Source organism: Vipera ursinii, assembly GCF_947247035.1.
Source record: "Vipera ursinii genome assembly, chromosome: 12".
Lineage (NCBI taxonomy): Eukaryota > Metazoa > Chordata > Lepidosauria > Squamata > Viperidae > Vipera > Vipera ursinii.
In genome coordinates, this window is record NC_139525.1 from 6,371,076 (window position 1) to 6,389,054 (window position 17,979).

General features: G+C 36.5%; 1 protein-coding gene across 1 annotated transcript in view; it reads left to right on the forward strand.

Moving 5' to 3' along the window:
- PCDH11X (protocadherin 11 X-linked) overlaps positions 1-15,037 on the forward strand; it is a gene marked incomplete at both ends in the record, with an annotated part of 442,916 nt that extends 427,879 nt beyond the window's left edge. Inside the window, one exon of the mRNA XM_083371795.1 lies at positions 14,643-15,037. Coding sequence (XP_083227921.1) covers positions 14,643-15,037 — 395 coding nt within the window. The remainder of the gene's footprint in view (positions 1-14,642) is intronic.
- Between the last annotated feature and the right edge of the window lie 2,942 nt (positions 15,038-17,979).

Genomic DNA, 17,979 nt, shown 5'->3' on the forward strand with positions numbered 1-17,979 from the left:
TCCCTGCCTCTGGCAGATGAATATGATCCAGAGCATTCACAAGGGAAATTATAGCACATTAATATGATATCACACTAAGCTTCATATTTAGGTGCAACCTAATTGGATTGTAAATCCACTCACAGAGAAAAAAACTTAGGCAAAACAATTTTCATAATCGTGGAAACTTTTTAAAATGAATGGATGCCAGAAAGACAGAGTTCAAAATTCAAAAAATCCAGCTTGCACTATTCTTAAAATAATGTGAACTTTTAATAAGGTTTGCATTAGCTATATTCTCAAAACCCATTACAACATCCACTAAATCTGCATAGATTGTTGGTCCCAAACTGCATTTCAAGAACATTAGGGATAACAGATGTTCTTAATTAAAATAAATGCTGAATAAGTTCAACATTTCTCATTGTGCACAGAGAAATGAATAGCCTCCTATGATATTGTAGAAGTATCACTATTTAGTGAAGAGACAATTTGTGCTAGAGGACAATTCATTATTTTGTTTTTCTTCCCAAACATCGGATTGAAGTTCCCTGTATTAAGGATTATATACCCAAATAGATAAGATGTGTATTTACAATATTAGATTTTGTTATGAATTGAGATAAAGGAAACTTTGGTTACCTAAAACCTGGAAATTATTGTAGGAGCCTTGGTGGAGCAGTGAGCTAATACCTCCTTAAGTAACACCAGCTGCCTGCAATTAGTGCAGGTTCGAGTCCCACCAGGCTCAAGGTTGACTCAGCCTTCCATCCTTCCGAGGTAGGTAAAATGAGGACCCAGATTGTTGGGGGCAATTAAGCTGACTTTGTAAAAATGCTGCTTGGGGGCCCCTGAAAGCCCTAATAAGCAGGCATATACATAGAATGAAGGCTATTGCTAAGCACATTAGTTTGTGCTTAAATTGTAAGCTGCCCTGAGTCTTAGGAAAAGGGCGGGATATAAATGGGATTAAAATAAAAATAAAAAAAATATATAAATATCAAATATTAAATTTGAATATTGATGGGAAACCAAAAATTGGGAAAAGTCAATAATAGGACATTGATTGAATGTAAAGATTGAATGTAAAAGTAATTATCTTAAGCTTTAGGATAAGCTTAAAAAATTACTGATAAATGTAATAATGATGTTTTTTTTATTTAGTTGAGATGATAAGAACTATATTAGCTTAAATATGAGATAGTAGATATTAAGGGAAAAAGAGAGGAAATATTTGAGGTTGTAGTTTGAGATTTGTGCTAAAGATTTTTGTATATTACAGAACTATTGATTAACCCAGCCACCATGTTGCTTTTTAAATACCTAAATGTAAAATTAGAAAATTAATAAAAATATTATTTAAAAAAAGTGGTCATAACAGAATAACAGAGTTGGAAGGGACCTTGGAGGTCTTCTAGCCCAAACCCCTGCTCAAGCAGAGAGCCTATATTATTTCAGGCAAATGGTTGCCCAGTCTCTTCTTAAAAACCTCCAGTGTTGGAGCACTCACCCTTTCTGGAGGCAGGTTGTTCCACTGGTTAGTTGTTCTCACTGTCAGGAAGTTTCTCCTTAGTTCTAGGTTGCTTCTCTCCTTGATTAGTTTCCATCCGTTGCTTCTTGTCCTGCCTTCAGGTGCTTTGGAGAATAGCTTGAGTCCCTCCTCTTTGTGGCAGCCCCTGAGATATTGGAAGACTGCTATCATGTCCCCCCTCGCCCTTCTCTTCATTAAACTAGACATACCCAATTTCTGCAACTTTTCTTCATATATTTTAGCCTCCAGTCCCTTAATCATCTTTGTTGCTCTATTCTGCACTCTTACTAGAGTCTCAACAACATTGTTCAGAATTTGGGGAGCTGAAATCCCTCCATCTGGAAGTGGCCAAATTTGGCAACCGTTTAACTCTTATATACATGCAGGGTACCTGCAAAACAATTTTGGGAATCTCTCTGTAGGAAAATTCCATATTAGCGGTTCCTTGTCTTCTGCTTGCTATTCTCTAATGTTTATTGATAATTAAGAAGCAGATTGGGATGTCATGTTAACAATAAGTGCCAAGTGTCCTTTTTATCCTTAGCCATGAATATGTAACAGGGATCACTCTCTCCTCTCCAATGATTGTTCCATTTCTGTTGGATGACAAATGGCATCCTTCTCCTTGTAATTTGCCTGTAGGGTTAAATGACTTTATTATTATTAATGAGTCATTGCTCCAGCTGCCCAGAAATGAAGGAAATAAAAAACATAAGAGACTGAACTCTAAGTAATTACCAGCCTAATTATTACCTTTCCAATTTCATTTATCCGGCAGATCAGAAGGCTTTCAAACATCCTGCTCAGGGAAAAAAAAATCCAGTCCAAAAATCTGTTCATATTTTTATACCTACCCAGACAGATTAGTACTCCACTAAAGAGATAACTAGAATGAATGAGCTAGAATAAATTCAGATTAAAGCTTGGGTTATACAGTAAGCACCCTACTCAGATGCATAATGCACATTTGTAACTGAATTTTCCATATATTCCTTGTTTTAATTTATAATGTATATAATGCATTGAACCATCAGCCATTTACATTTTAGCAGTTTGATGAGTAAATCCCAGCCTTCTGGGATTAGTTTATTCTTCAGTGTTTTATGGAAAGCCAAAACTTGATTTAAGTAACAATGTCATCATTGCATAAAGATTCTGTCTGTCTGTCTGTCTGTCTGTCTGTCTGTCTATCATCTATCTATCTATCTATCTATCTATCTATCTATCTATCTATCTATCTATCTATCTAAATATCTATCTAAATATCATCTATCTATCTATCTAAATATCTATCTATCTATCTATCTATCTATCTATCTATCTATCTATCTATCTATCTATCTATCTATCTATCATCTCCATCCGTCTGTCTGTCTGTCTGTATGTATGTCTATTTATCTATCTATCTATCTATCTATCTATCTATCTATCTATCTATCTATCTATCTATCATCTATCTATCATCTCATCTCATCTATCTATCTATCTATCTATCTATCTATCATCTATCTATCTATCTATCTATCTATCTATCTATCTATCTATCTATCATCTATCTGTCTGTCTGTCTGTCTGTCTGTCTGTCTATCTATCTATCTATCTATCTATCTATCTATCTAAATATCTATCTATCTAAATATCTAAATATCATCTATCTATCTATCTAAATATCTATCTAAATATCTATCTATCTATCTAAATATCTATCTATCTAAATATCTATCTATCTAAATATCTAAATATCATCTATCTATCTATCTATCTATCTAAATATCTATCTATCTATCTATCTATCTATCTATCTATCTATCTATCTATCTATCTATCTATCTATCTAGCATTTATCATCTAGCTATCATCTATCAGTTAGTCTGTCTGTCTATGTATCATCTATCTCCTGCTTTTATTTTTACAAATAATTCAAGGTGGTGACATATCCAACACATCTTCCTCCTCCTCCTCTTTTCCCCACAATAACAACCCTGTGAGGTGAGCTGAGATGAGGGAGAGGGACTTGCCCAAAGCCACCTAGATAGCTTCCATGGCTAAGGTGGGACTTAAACTCATGTCTTCCTGCTTTCTACTCTGGTGCCTAAAGAGTGTCTTGAATATTTTTTTCCCCCAATTACGGGCAGAAACTATTTCACTGGGTGAAACTAGAAATACTAGCAGTAGCAACTGCTCACAACCAATGAAACCCCATCCCACTGTCCTCTGGACCCAATATTATTCTTGGACATTATGGAGAAGAGACCACACAAAGAAGGTGCAAAACATTTAGAGAAAATTCTGAAAGGTGACTTTATGTCTTACCGGGAAATTTCAGATGCAAGGGGGCAAGGCTATGACTGTTCATTGGCCAGGTCCTTATGTTCTAGGTCTAGAGCAGGGGTCCCCAACCCCCAGTCTGTGGACTGGTACTGGGCCACGGCATGCCAGCAACCGGTCTGCACAAACAAGCAAAACCTCATCCATGGGATGCAGGCAGCACACAAAACCACACACTCTCTGGTCCGTGGAAAAACCTCTCTCCATGGAACGGGTCCCTGGTGCCCCAAAGGTTGGGGGCCTCTGGTCTAGAGTGTTGCATTGGATCCTGTGAGAAACTAGATATAGTGACTACCTGCATTTATTTCATGTCACCTTCAACAAGACATTCAAGAAGAAAGTGCCTGTTTCACCGTGCTTGAATATGTTAGATTTCTTTAATCTCACAGTGGTAATGTACATGTATCCTCATCAATTGAGGGAGGCAGTTATCATAGCCCTATCTAACACATGTACTTTTATTATTTATGCACGGTTTGCATCTCCTTCTGCTTTTTTTTTTACTGAAAATAATTCTAGAGGCAATTTTCTTCCATACAGATTTCATATTTTTTCCCCTCTGGTTACTCATTGGTACATTTTAGAATGAGCTTATTTTCAGCCATCTATTCATCTTTTCAAAATTTATTCTCTGCATAAAAGGCAAGCTCAGATTACACTATGATGTAAAACACAGTTGTGTCTCTAATGGAGGGCATGGGTGTTTCAAGAAAAAAGGGGTTTAGCAAAAACAAAATGATGCTTTTTTATTGTTATAATGAGTATAAAGATATTAAACAGCAGTACAAATATACTGCTATATAATGTTAGGAAAGCAAATGGACTAGTGGAAAATATTTTTGGAGAAGACACATTACACCTTAAACTTATCCCAGGTAGGTGACAGCAGATCTTAAACAAATTAAAATTCTCATCAGCATATATATGAAATATCTAATTAATAGTCTAGTCCTTTTCAATAGACCAAGTATATTATCTTGAAGAATATTGTTGCTGTTTCCATGTTTATTTTATTGCCATAATTTCAGCTTTCCCTTTATTTAATTTGCAACCAATAATATAATATACTGATTAGATTTTCCTGTCCCAGTGCTGCATTTTAAACATCTGTTATAGTAGATATTACAGAGTTGAAAAATGATGCAAAGAAAGCCTTCAAAGCTCAGTTAAAATCAACATTTAAGTGGGGATATCTCACAAGAGGGGTCTATGATATGTTCACCAGAGTCCTAAGGGTGACCTTTATCTCAAACCATGAGCTCTAGGTGCACAAGACCACAGTCTCAGTGTGTAATGACTGATTTGAAGTATATAAGGGCACAAATTACATCCAGTTCCTTAAAGTACATTCATCTTTACCTATTGGGCAATCCCTGAAACAGCAATAGTAATAGCACTTAGACTGATATACCACTTCATAGTGCTTTGCAGCCCTCTGTCTCTAAGCTGTTTACAAGGTCAACATATTGCCCCTGTTATGTATCAAGGTGTTATGCAACACCTAAAGCTGTGTATAAGAGTCACCACCAGGAGGCGTTGAACTGTAACTGTTTGGGCGGGAAGCATTTCGGCGGGAAACAGGTTCAAACCGATTGATTGGTTGAGTACCTGGCCAGGTACTGGCCAGGTATATATAAGAGTGCAGGTAGCCCCTATTCCCTAGTATAGTCCCTTCACCTAATAAAAGAGCTGCTAAGCTGTACTCATCGTCTCGGCGTCCTTCCTGCTCTCCAGAATCCACCACACAACAGCCCCCAAGAATCTGGGTCGTCAGAAGAATGGAAGGCTAAATCAACCTCAAGTCCCATCAAGATCTAACTCCAGACTGCGGGCAGCGTTAGCCTACAATACTACATTCTAACCACGGCTACTACGGCTCCAGTAACATTTTATTATTATTATTTATTACAAATGCTTTAATGCTCCTCAACCTTCTGATTCCAATCAGTTTACCGCAGTAACATCCCATGGATAACATTATCACAAATACCATCATTATCAAATGCAATAAATAATACATACAATCAACTTAATTTGTCATGCAATCATAAAACCCACAATATCTTTTACAACCTCATAACAACGACCCAGGTGTACCTCTCATTGTGCCGTTCGGTTAAGAACTTGGAGACAGACAAGAGAAACTCATGCCTCTCCTTGATTCAAAGTGGCATCTTACCTTTAAATCAGAAGCTCTGTTTTCTGTGTTACGATTGCATTCACACACAGGATGGTGGGATAAAGACAAGCACAGTTGTTTCATGTTGTCTGTGTGCTGGTCTCAATTCTCTTGTGTTGTTTTTTTTTCTGTAGGATATTACGGTAATTCATACAAATACTGTTATAGCATGAAGACACAAAACTCTTGTATGACTGATTTGCTTTGCCAAAAAGTTGACATAGATCAATATTTTACAAGTAGCATCTCAGAAATCTACCCTATGTATGGGAATAAAATGTCTGAAAAGTTGCAGGTATCAATCTTGGTGTAAAAATCCCAGACTGGATGTCTGCCTAAGAATTCCTAGTGAAAAAAAATGACTATAAGCATTATAAAACATTTGGGGCATGAAGGAAACTTTCTCCCAAAATTTTGAAGGTAACAGTGAGTAGTATATATTCAGATGAAGGGTTGTGTGTGTGTGTGTGTGTGTGTGTGTGTGTGATTTTTGTTTTTGTTTTTTTGTGTTTTTTTTGGTATGGGTAGGTTTTTACTTCATGCAACCTAAAGCTAGAAGTGACAATCTGCCCACTAACTTAGCTCATGGCATTAGCTGATTAATCTGGCTGACCTAAATTGATTTTTTTAATGGGAATCTAGTGTTGCAAACTCTCAGTGCTTATTGTCCTCGCAAGTCTTCTATGGAAATCAAGTGGTGGGTCTGTATTTCATAGATATTACTTTCAGATGTAGGTGTAATGTATATGTGATTGAGATTTATCACCCAAGTGGATGGCTGGATGAGAGTATAACAATAATTCCAATATTTCAATATCTGGGTCTAGGATCATTTGCTATTGTTCTTTGACTCTAATCAGCTTTGGGGCACGGTTGCGGCAGATGATTAGCTGATTAATTATCCTTTCTGGGAACTTTTATGATGGAGAAAAAGTGGATTTTGTCTTGGAAAGGCCTATTTGAGATGCCAGTTCTTATTTTTTCCAGCCCATCCCTTCCACTAATGTTGTGCAATGTGATTAAGCAGCCTAATATGCAAAAGAGAATTGAAACTCCTCCAACCACAGTTTATGAGAATTAAAATGCACTTTCCATTAATAAGTTTGATCTGCTGACCTCTACTAATTATGCATGAATGCATGAGCTTTTTCTATGGGATTTTCAAGGTTTTAGCTGGAAGACAGAGTGTTGTCCTTCCTTGCATTACTTTTACTTTTTCTTTTTATTCCCCCCCTTTCCCCCCCTTTTGGTTAGCAATAATTGAAAGTCACAGCTTTCTACCCCCATGACAATAAAAACTACAAAACTAGCTAGTTCAGATATGTGCCACTCATATGTCCACATTTTTTTCATTCTCTCTCTCTCTCTCTCTCTCTCTCTCTCTCTCTCTCTCTCTCTCTCTCTCTCTCTCTCTCTCTCTCTCTCTTTCTCTCTCTCTCTCTCTCTCTCTGTAGAAAGACATTTAATATCCTGTTTTGTAACAATATAATAGCATATTTTGAAAGCTTAATTGAAGTCAACATTTCTTCCCATTGTCATGTGGCTTAATGAAGTGCTTTGAGCTTTCTTTCAAGGCTTAAATAAGTTCTAAAACAAATCTAGGGGAAAAAGCATAATTGCCTCTGAAATCACAGAGCAAGACCCGAAGGCCTTAATTTCCGATCACAGAATCTAAGTATGATTTGTGGTATAAAAAGAGGCTTGCTTTAATTTCAACACACACACACACACACACACACACACCCATTAAAAGTGCTAGGGGACCAAACTTGAGAGATTGTGAACCATCAGAAGAGAACGTGAGAAATTCCATGGACAGTTACTAAAATTGGAGACAATCAGCGATCAACAACAACAAAAAAAAAAGGGTATTAACTAACTTCCCACATCCAAGTGTTGCTACTTTTTTTATATCCTCTCGAAATTCAGCACAGAATTGTCAACATTCTTTGATGACCAATGAAACAACTTTCATCTTTTGTTGGCAGTCTTCTGAACCATATAAAATGTTCCTCTTACATGTTTATTTTACCAAAAAAAATATACCCCACTGGAAAATAAAAACAACTTGAATCAACAGATGCTATTTGGGCAAACTGTGTCCCAAAGTGTTTTGGGTGTTCAAACTAAGAGGAGATTTCCAACAATGGGTAGTCCTGATTGACCTGCTACCAAATTGACTTTCCAAGTTTATTTTTTGGACAGACCAAGGTGAAACATATTTTCCTTCTGAGTTTCCCTGCAGAATCTCTGGAAATTTTCCTACTGTTAGCTTGGTTAAAATCAAAAGCTTGATTAAATGCCTGCACGTATCTACCAAGGCTTCAGCCATAGAGCCATATGGTCAATGACTATTGAACAAATAAATAATGAAACTTTAAAGTCTATCCCACTGTATAATTGGCGTTAATGGGTTCTTAAATGCTTGGTTAACGAAGGGCTGGAATTACACCACTGTTAGAGGGGATATAAATGTCTTTTCACAATAACCAGAGTTACCTTATTTTAATCAGGTTGCTTGCAGTTTTCTAGCCCTTGCCAACATTTTTATGTAAGGTAATTTAATGTATTGTTTCAATTCCAATACATAGAGTTGTAAGTACACAGAAGGAGAAGTGTAATTCTTCTCTGCTTGCAGAATTGCATATTCACTCTCGATTTAGAGGTTGATAAATGAGATCCTGTCCCTTCAGTGTTTTCTTCTCTTCCCATACTCCAGAATTTCCAGAAATAGAACATAACTAGGTACTCCATATGCCAATTCCTAGTAAAGGTAAAGATTCACTTGAATTGAACTTGCCTCCTGGTGATGTAGGTTTTTTGACAACAATGCAGATGTTGTTTGCTACTACCTTAAATTGTGATATACATATACATATACATATACATATACATATACATATACATATACATATACATACATACATACATACATACATACATACATACATACATACATATATATATATATATATATATATATATATATATTCAAATTCAAGTAGACACTGTCACCATCTGTAACAGGCCAACCACTATACATGACTTGATTGTATTTCAAAGATGATAGTCCTCTGGATTCACAGAAGACACAATGTTGTACAGTTCATCTGTGGACATGGATGTGACTGCAGCCCCAATCAGGAAGTGCGAAGTCTAGCACAATGGATGCTCTGGAATTCCATTGCTTTTAGCAATTGTGGGTTTTTGTGTTTTCTTTCTTTCTTTCTTTCTTTTTTTGCAAATTTTTTTTTGGCAATGCCTTGTGTTCAAAGCTGGTGGAAGCTTCACCAGCAGGTTCTGACATAGCTTCATCTTTCTTGGCTGAATGTCACTGTGGCATGGGGCTTCCTTCACAGTGTCTTTGAAGAGCTTGTATGGTTGACCTCATAATGCAACGTAAGAATCAAGATGGCCCAAAGGAAAGCAAAAATAGTGATGGGGTTGCCTTATATTTCCAGTGGGAGTTCAAGGTCTTCCCATTCCCACCATGATTCTCTCTCCACGTCTGTAAGAACTTTGCATTCTTCTGTTTTCCTTTCTGTCCCACAGAATGTTAGGCTAGATACGGGGTGATGGGCAAAGGTTCCTTGCGTGAGTATGGAGAAATTGCATTATTATGAGGACCATAAATCTCTCATAGTCAAAACAACAACAACAACAACAACAACAACAACAACAACAACAACAATAATAATAATAATAATAATAATAATAATAATAATAATAATAATAATGTTGTAAGGGACCTTGGAGGTCATCTAGTCCAACCCACTGCTCAGGCAGGAAACCCTATACCATTTCAGACAAATGGCTGTCCAGTCTCTTCTTAAAAACTTCCAACGTTGGAGCATTCACAACTTCTGGAGGCAGGTTGTTCCACTAATTAATTGTTCTAACTGTCAGAAAATTTCTCCTTAGTTCTAGGTTGCTTCTCTCCTTGACTAGTCTCCATCCGTTGCTCCTTGTCCTGCCTTCAGGCACTTTGGAGAATAGCCTGACTGCCTCTTCTTTGGGGGCAGCCCCTGAGATATTGGAAGACTGCTATCATGTCCCCCCTCGTCCTTCTCATTAAACTAGACATACCCATTTCCAGCATATGGACACATTAATCCTCCATCTCATCTGGACTTCAGTCATTGTGTTTTTCTTTTTCATTCTGAGAAGAGAATAAAGGGATAAGAATTAGGTATGTAGGAGGTGGCATGGATTTTCACTAGGGAAGAACTGTACCCTACCTAGAAGACTACAATTCAGAGTCAAAGTCAAGAGTCAAACGATGCTCCTTGACAATGTTTTCTTCACAGGCTCTTAACGTTTTTAACAGCTTTTGCAAGCCCCTGGACTTAGTTGCAGGGGAATCTTATTGTACTGCCAGTTCATCCTGACAAAGAATTCTATTGACTCTATTGTGAAACTTTTGTCAGACTTTTTAATGAATATATATATATATATATATATATATATATATATATATATATATATATATATATATATTCAGTTTTTTTCTTAAATATCCCTGAGTGCTTTCTATACATGCAGCTATACCATGTATGCAATCTGTTTGAATGTTTCATAATGGTGAGATAATATAATAGCTTTCTCCATGGGAAATACATTAAACCACCTTTTGTAACAAGGCCATTTCAATTATGGTTCAAGTTACTAGAAGGAACTCTTAGAACTTGCCTTGTTCATAGTTGATGTTTTAATGGCCCTTTATATCAAAAACAGTCTCATTTTGAAACCAAAAGTCACAGTGCTGTAACTAGATATGAGCTTGTTAAATAAAAGAAGGTCTCCATCAATGTTTTAAGCTGGAACAGTTCAAAAGTGAGGCAGCTAATTAAATATTAAATGAAAGCCGTTGTTATTTATACCTACAATCAAATGAAATACGCCATCTTCTTACTGATGCTTCTGCTACTGTAGGGCCTGGGATATACATCAAATTATCTGGAAAAAAAGTGGAACCATTCATTACCTTTCCTGATTTAAATATTTAAAGATTCAAGAGGAAAGAAATGTTTTTTTCATGTTATCCCCAAAGGGGATTAGAAGTAAAAATTCCAAGAAATTCACTCTTATGCTATTTCTAGAAGAGAAAAAAAAAATAACTGCATTGTTCAGCTTTGCAAAAAAAAAGAAAGAAAGAAAGGCATTAGAGGTTATATTATTTGAACACACTCTTTGGAATGAAGAATGTATTTTTTTCACTTAATATAAATCCAAATCAATTATTCTATGTGACTATGTGTGTGTATGCACGTTCTTGCTAATAAGCCAAACAGTTAATGTGTTAACCACAAATGTGCGTTCTATTTTTGTCTAGGATTAAAGAGCAATGAAGCTTTGAAACTTTTAATCATGATCCTACATTTCCCCCCCTCAAATGTATTTAAACTTATATCGAAATCCTAAAATATTCATAGCAATGTGCTCCCAAAGGCCTTTTATTATTCAAACTTCCTTCCAAAAAAAAAGACCCACCACTTTAATAAAGTATATTATAATAGCGATAATTTTAGGGTTTTTTGTTAAAGTGTCTTGGAACTGACCTCATTGAAGAAAACCGACTTATACTAACAGACGATTACTACTTTCTTCTTCATTTTTACCGTCATTCTGAGGCTCTTACATAGCTAAAGCAGCTAAAAGCTATCCAAGTAACTGTTTGAAGCCACTGAGGTAATTCCAGGTCCTAATTTACTCACATTAGATCTCACTTCCTGCATAGTCCGAAATACTACCTCTAGCAAACCAGCAGTGCATTTAGTATTAGCTGTTGGCTGACGTGAGTAGTTTAAGCTTGTTGTTGGCATCACCTGAGAAAGTTCCTATTGAGCTGATAACATTGAAAGGCACTACTATAGCTACTTAATAAAAATATTTCAGCAACTCTGTGTGTGTGTGTGTGTGTGTGTGGATAGATAGATAGATAGATAGATAGATAGATAGATAGATAGATAGATAGATAGATAGATGATAGATAGATAGATAGATAGATAGCTGAGATAGATAAGATGATAGATAGATAGATAGATAGATAGATAGATAGATGATAGATAGATAGATAGATAGATAGATAGATAGATAGATAGATGATAGATAGATAGATAGCTGATATAGATAAGATGATAGATAGATAGATAGATAGATAGATAGATAGATAGATAGATAGATAGATAGATAGATGATAGATAGATAGATGAGAGAGAGAGATGATAGATTAGATAGATGAGATGATAGACAGATGATAGATAGATAGATAGATAGATAGATAGATAGATAGATAGATAGATAGATAGATAGATGCGGTTCTCATCCCTACTTATGATGATTTTTGGATTCGCTGATTAAAAGGGACAAAGAGGAACTGTTTAATGTATTCTAAAAGAAGGAAGAGTGATAATAAGTTGGTTTGTAATTGCTATAAAGAAGATCAGACGTCGCTTCTTTAATTATTGTTTCTTTTCTTCTTTATTTGTACTTAGTCTCGCACTTTTTCTTTTATCTTTTTTTTCTCTTTCTTAACTCTCCTTTTTATATAACTTCTTATGTTTATCTTTTATTCATGGGGGAAAAATTCAGTAAAGATTACACATAAAAATAAAATAAGATTGAAACTTAGTAACTTTTTAGGCCTTCAAAATCGTCTTAGCGCTGCTACTGAAGACCTCGATTTTTCAGGCCTATTTAATTTACTTTAAGTATGGTAAAACAAAAGTGTAACCGTTGATCACGGTGAATTGAAAAGTCCAGGAAGCCAGCAAATAAATAGTGAGGTGGGGTCAGGAGATAGATAGCCATTCATTATGATTGACTCATTATGATTGGTCAATGGAAACTTCAAATCCTTCCTTGATCCCTTAGCCCACAACTCAGTAGATGGTTTTGAACCATTCATTCTCTCTTCATTATTTCCTACCTAATATGGACAAAGTTGTGAGGACAACATCTCAATACACCATCTTGAACTCTTAGAGAAAAGACAGGAAAAAAAGCACTGGAGTTGGATAATACAGACATGTACAAAGGCTTATGCTTTTATTCTGTTCTACAACAGAATAGGTCTTTGCATATCCCCATATAATAATGGATATTAGGACCACTGAAGCACATTGGATTTGGTTCCAAAATATACTTTGGAGCATGAGGGCTATGAATGTAACACCTCTCTACAACTTTTTAACATCACCATGTCTTTCTCTAGGATCATACAAATGACAAGCACAATGGTGCACAGCCTTAATGTTCCTGTAAAATCATGTGATCCAGAGACTTATATTGCTAAACCTGAATGCTAGATGAAACCTCCACAAAGATTCAGAGTTCTCTCAAGCCTGAATTAGATCAGTTAGGTTTTTTTTTTAAAAAAAATAGCTTATTTCTCAGCTGTCTGGAACTCCATTTTTTACAACATAACCTAGCTGTAGTAATAGAAGGAGCAAATTTCAAGATAGGGTGCAGACGTTTCTATCCAAACTTACATGGCATAATTTAACATTCTTAAATCAATATTCAACCGTATCTTTGAAGTGGGCAATATGAAAAGATCCATACAAAAAAAAATGCATATATTAGGAAAAGTGTGCATATTGGTAAAAAAGGACATGCAAAATAGAGTACAACAAAATTACTTACAAAGTTACATTTTGGGGGAAACACAAACATCCACTCAAACGTTCAGAGACACACAAACAGCACCCCAGTGTGTTCAGTTAGCAAAACGGTTCTCACCCTGTTGTTTCTATGTGGAAGACAATATTGTTAGGGCCTGTTTTAATTTTGTTGCAGAACTGCTATTCCAGAAAGGTATAGGCAGGCAATGAATAAGAGGATAACACAACTTGGTGAGGGAGCAGGGTAGAGAAGTAGATTATGCACCCAAAGAAAGAAGATGCATTACACAGCAGATACTAAAGATATGGTATTTGGTGAATATTCATAGCAAACAATCCCCACTTTTCATGTTACTGTCAGCCAGGTGTTGATGAATGTGATTCCAATGCTGCTTATTTCACGGTGCAAAAAGGTAATATTTCATACCACTGAGTGTTTACTTCTATTTCCTCTGTACAGCAACACTTTTTGCATTCCAATTATATCTGATGGCATCTAATCTACACTAATAAAATAAGCCAAGGTTCTAATCTTTTCCTTCCTAAATGCAGAAGGTAAAAGGTGTCCCATCTTTGCATTCTGTTCCTCAAATTAGCTTTGTTAATTCCATTTTTTTATGGTACTCTTACTTCAATCATTCAAGAACAGTTATTCATTTATTTATTGGCTTTCTTGCTGAATTTGTATGCTGGTCCAGTTCAGATACCTGGAGTAGCTAAAATATCACTAAGGCTTTCTTGTCTAAAGCAGGAATCAGGAGCCTTTAAGGTGTCCCCTCAAATTTTGTTTAGTGGGCCAGCATCCTTTTAAAAATAACCCAAGCATTTCAGGGGGGGGGAAACACCAGTTTGGGAAAACAGAGATATGCGATTGTTTGCTACCATAAGCCATTGTCTTCGCTCTTTTTCAAGAATGCAAACTCATGTTGTAGATTGAACGTGCCAGAGGAAAAAAGCAGTCCTTTTCCTTGATGTTTAACCTTCTCCTTCTCTTTCTTTGAAGCTATTGAGGTGAACCTCCAAAAAGCTCTCACTGAAGCTTCTGAAACCTGCACGCAGGAATGCCTCATCCTCGGCCATTCTGACAATTGCTGGATGCCTCCTTCGTTGACACAGTACCAGCAATCCAATCCACCTTTGCCAACTTTTGGCTTCCAGCAGGGCTGGGTGCGAGGAGCCATCTCAGAAGGAAGACACACCCTTGGGCGGGCCGGTTCCAAGGAGGATACAGAGAAAGGCCAAGGGGGACCTAGGCCTCAGCTCTACAACGCCTGCGATAGACTGTGCACCAGTGAAGATCCAGTCAAACTGATCCCTCTGGCAAACTTCATACCTCCTGCCCAGGCCGTGTCTGTCTCTGGGGGCAGTGCCACTCTGATCCATGAGCACCAGCTATAAAGGCATACCCTGACCAAGCGAGGCTATTTTGGGCTTTAAATGTGTGAGTGTACATAGTCACAGCTTAACACGATTTTTATTTGTAGGCAAAGCTCTTTGGGTTTGTGGCTGTCGATGTATATAGAACTGCGAATACATGTTGAAGAGCTGAGTTCTTAATAACAAGAAGTTAAAAGGAATTCAGCTTCCTCACTCAGAAACAATTATGCAAACCAACATCACAAAATGGAAAAAGAGGGAAGAAAAAAAAAACACCACCCCACAAAGCAATGTTGACAAGAGCAATGAAAGTGTGTGATTTCCTCCCCCAAAGAGTTATTGTAATCAGATGTTAAGAGTTGGTCTTCTGGTATAGAAATGGAACCGTGTTTGGGAGTGAGGTCGAATGCAAGGTGACGGAAGAGAGAAAATGTCAGAATGGCTTTTTGTTTTCAGGTACATGATACAAGCAAAATATTTATTAGCATATATTAGGATGTAAACCTACAGTTCTTCACAGGAGTATCTGAACAGGAAGGTTACCTGATCTCATTATGCTTCTAGTTTGATAGCCCTGTGAAATGGAGCTAAAATAGCAATATTTCTCTTGCAGGTCTCAGTGACACCTGCTTCCACAATATCTGATATGGTAAAGGGTGGCCTAAAATAAATATATAATAAACTGATTTCTATAGGTCTGGATGCATGGAATCACAGTATTTAGCTGAACGTCTAAGCCCCATTTAGAAGCCGAGCTGGTATTTCTTAAATGAACTTTCTTTTTTTAAAAAAAGATAAATAACACATTCGGAATTTTATTTATGAACTTTTTAGTAAAAGCTCACTTGGAAGAGGGTTGTTTTTTTTGCACAAATTCTACACAGAGAGTTCATTCCGTCGCACCCCACCCCCACAATGCCCAAATCTAGAGGTTTCCTGTGGTCCACAAAGTCCCAGAATTTTGAGATAGAAACTTCCAGAGATCTCAAATAAAATAGATAGATAGATAGATAGATAGATAGATAGATAGATAGATAGATAGATAGATAGATAGATAGATAGATAGATAAAGGGGGAAATTATCAAAGACACATTTGGCAGTTCATTGGGTAAACCATGCTTGGTCTTAACTAAAAGCAAATGTAGAAGAAGTACAGTACAGATATGTTCTTTTCTTGGCCCCACTCACTTCTGTTTGACTACAATCTCTGGGTAAACCCCTAGGAAGGTCAAAGATTCTGCTCTAGTTTTTAGAAGAACAATAGAAAAACCTTGATAAAATTCTCCTCCTCACTTCCCCTGTCAGGATGAAGAATATCAAGAAACCTTTAACGTGTATACTCTCATGGCCTTCTGGATGGCTTTCGACTTTGCTTAGTTTGGGGTTTTCTGATATTGGACACTGCAAATACCTCTAGAGGGGGGAAAAGGTACCTTAATGCAGTAAAAAGCTATATTGTGTCTCTCTCTCTTCCAACCAGAGAGAATCAATAGATAATGTTGTACGGTGTTCCTTCGGGAAAACTATTGCTGAGAAACTAGTGCTGAGACAAAAGAAGTAAGAGGAAGCCCATCCCACCCCTGGGCATATTCTTAAACAGAAGATTCCAGGGACATAGAAATTATTCAAAGGTATTCATTTCCCAATGAATGTTTTCTGAGAAATTTGGAGTCATAAAGGGATAACCAGATTTGTGGTTAATAGGAATAGATGAAGACGGATGAAGCTACTCAAACAGACCAGCTAAGATTACGGACTACAATTTGCAAATAACTTTAAATAAACTTTGAATCTGGATTGGTTAGATGATATTGCAATATGGGTGTGGACACGTCATGTCAGGAAAAGGAAAAACAAAGCTCTGAAACAGTTAGAGAAACATCAGTAAGAGCCATCAAAGACAAAACGGATCATTTTAACCTGAAAGTTATGCAATTGAAAGAAAGAAAGAAAGAAAGAAAGAAAGAAAGAAAGAAAGAAAGAAAGAAAGAAAGAAAGAAAGAAAGAAAGAAAGAAAGGAAGAAAGAAAGAAAGAAAGAAAGGAAGGAAGGAAGGAAGGAAGGAAGGAAGGAAGGAAGGAAGGAAGGAAGGAAGAAAGAAAGAAAGAAAGAAAGAAAGAAAGAAAGAAAGAAAGAAAGAAAGAAAGAAAGAAAGAAAGAAAGATAGCAAAGCTGTCCCTTTGGGCAGTCAAAGCATCACAGTATAGTCCAATATTGTCCACTTTTCTATCAGTCTTAGAACGTGACTCATATCACTTTGCATCCTTCGTTTTGGAGAAATACTCTATTAAAGTCTTCTTCCTAATCTGTGTTATTATTGTGCAGGCTCTGTTTAGATCTGCACTTAACAAAAATGAGCAGAAACTAAATATGTTTCTGTGTCTTCAGGTTGGGCCCAAGGAATTTTCTCCCTTCGTGGTGACTTCCTATGAGATCCAGAAGTCTAATTTTATAAATTTATTTTTAAATTCTATTGAGATTTTCCCCAGAAAAAAAAAAAGAATTCACAGCTACTTGTGGAAAACATTGGTGACAATAGAGAGGCACAAATATCCAGTCTTTCCTTCATCAGAGCCACTTGTTGAGAAGGGTGGCTGTAGAAATCAAATCAATAAATCTTGTGAAGAATGCCCAAATAGGATTAATGCCCCTCATAAAATTGACTTGCAACGAATAACTCTTGTCAGCAACTAGAGCAGTGTCCCTTATCACTCAAACCAAATAGTATATTGCATGTGAGTGGTAAACTACAGTCCTCAGTAAAGTAACATGGATGATGTTAAGATAAATTGTCCATTCCTGTAGGTTTGACTTTATAAATTCATACATTACTCACTAAACCGTTTAGGTAAAGAGACTCTTTTAACTTGCTGAAGTAGACACAGAAGCAAATTGCCAACATCAATTTGAAGAATGAGAGAACATGTTCAATTAATGTAATTATGAAGAGTCCTTGGTACTCT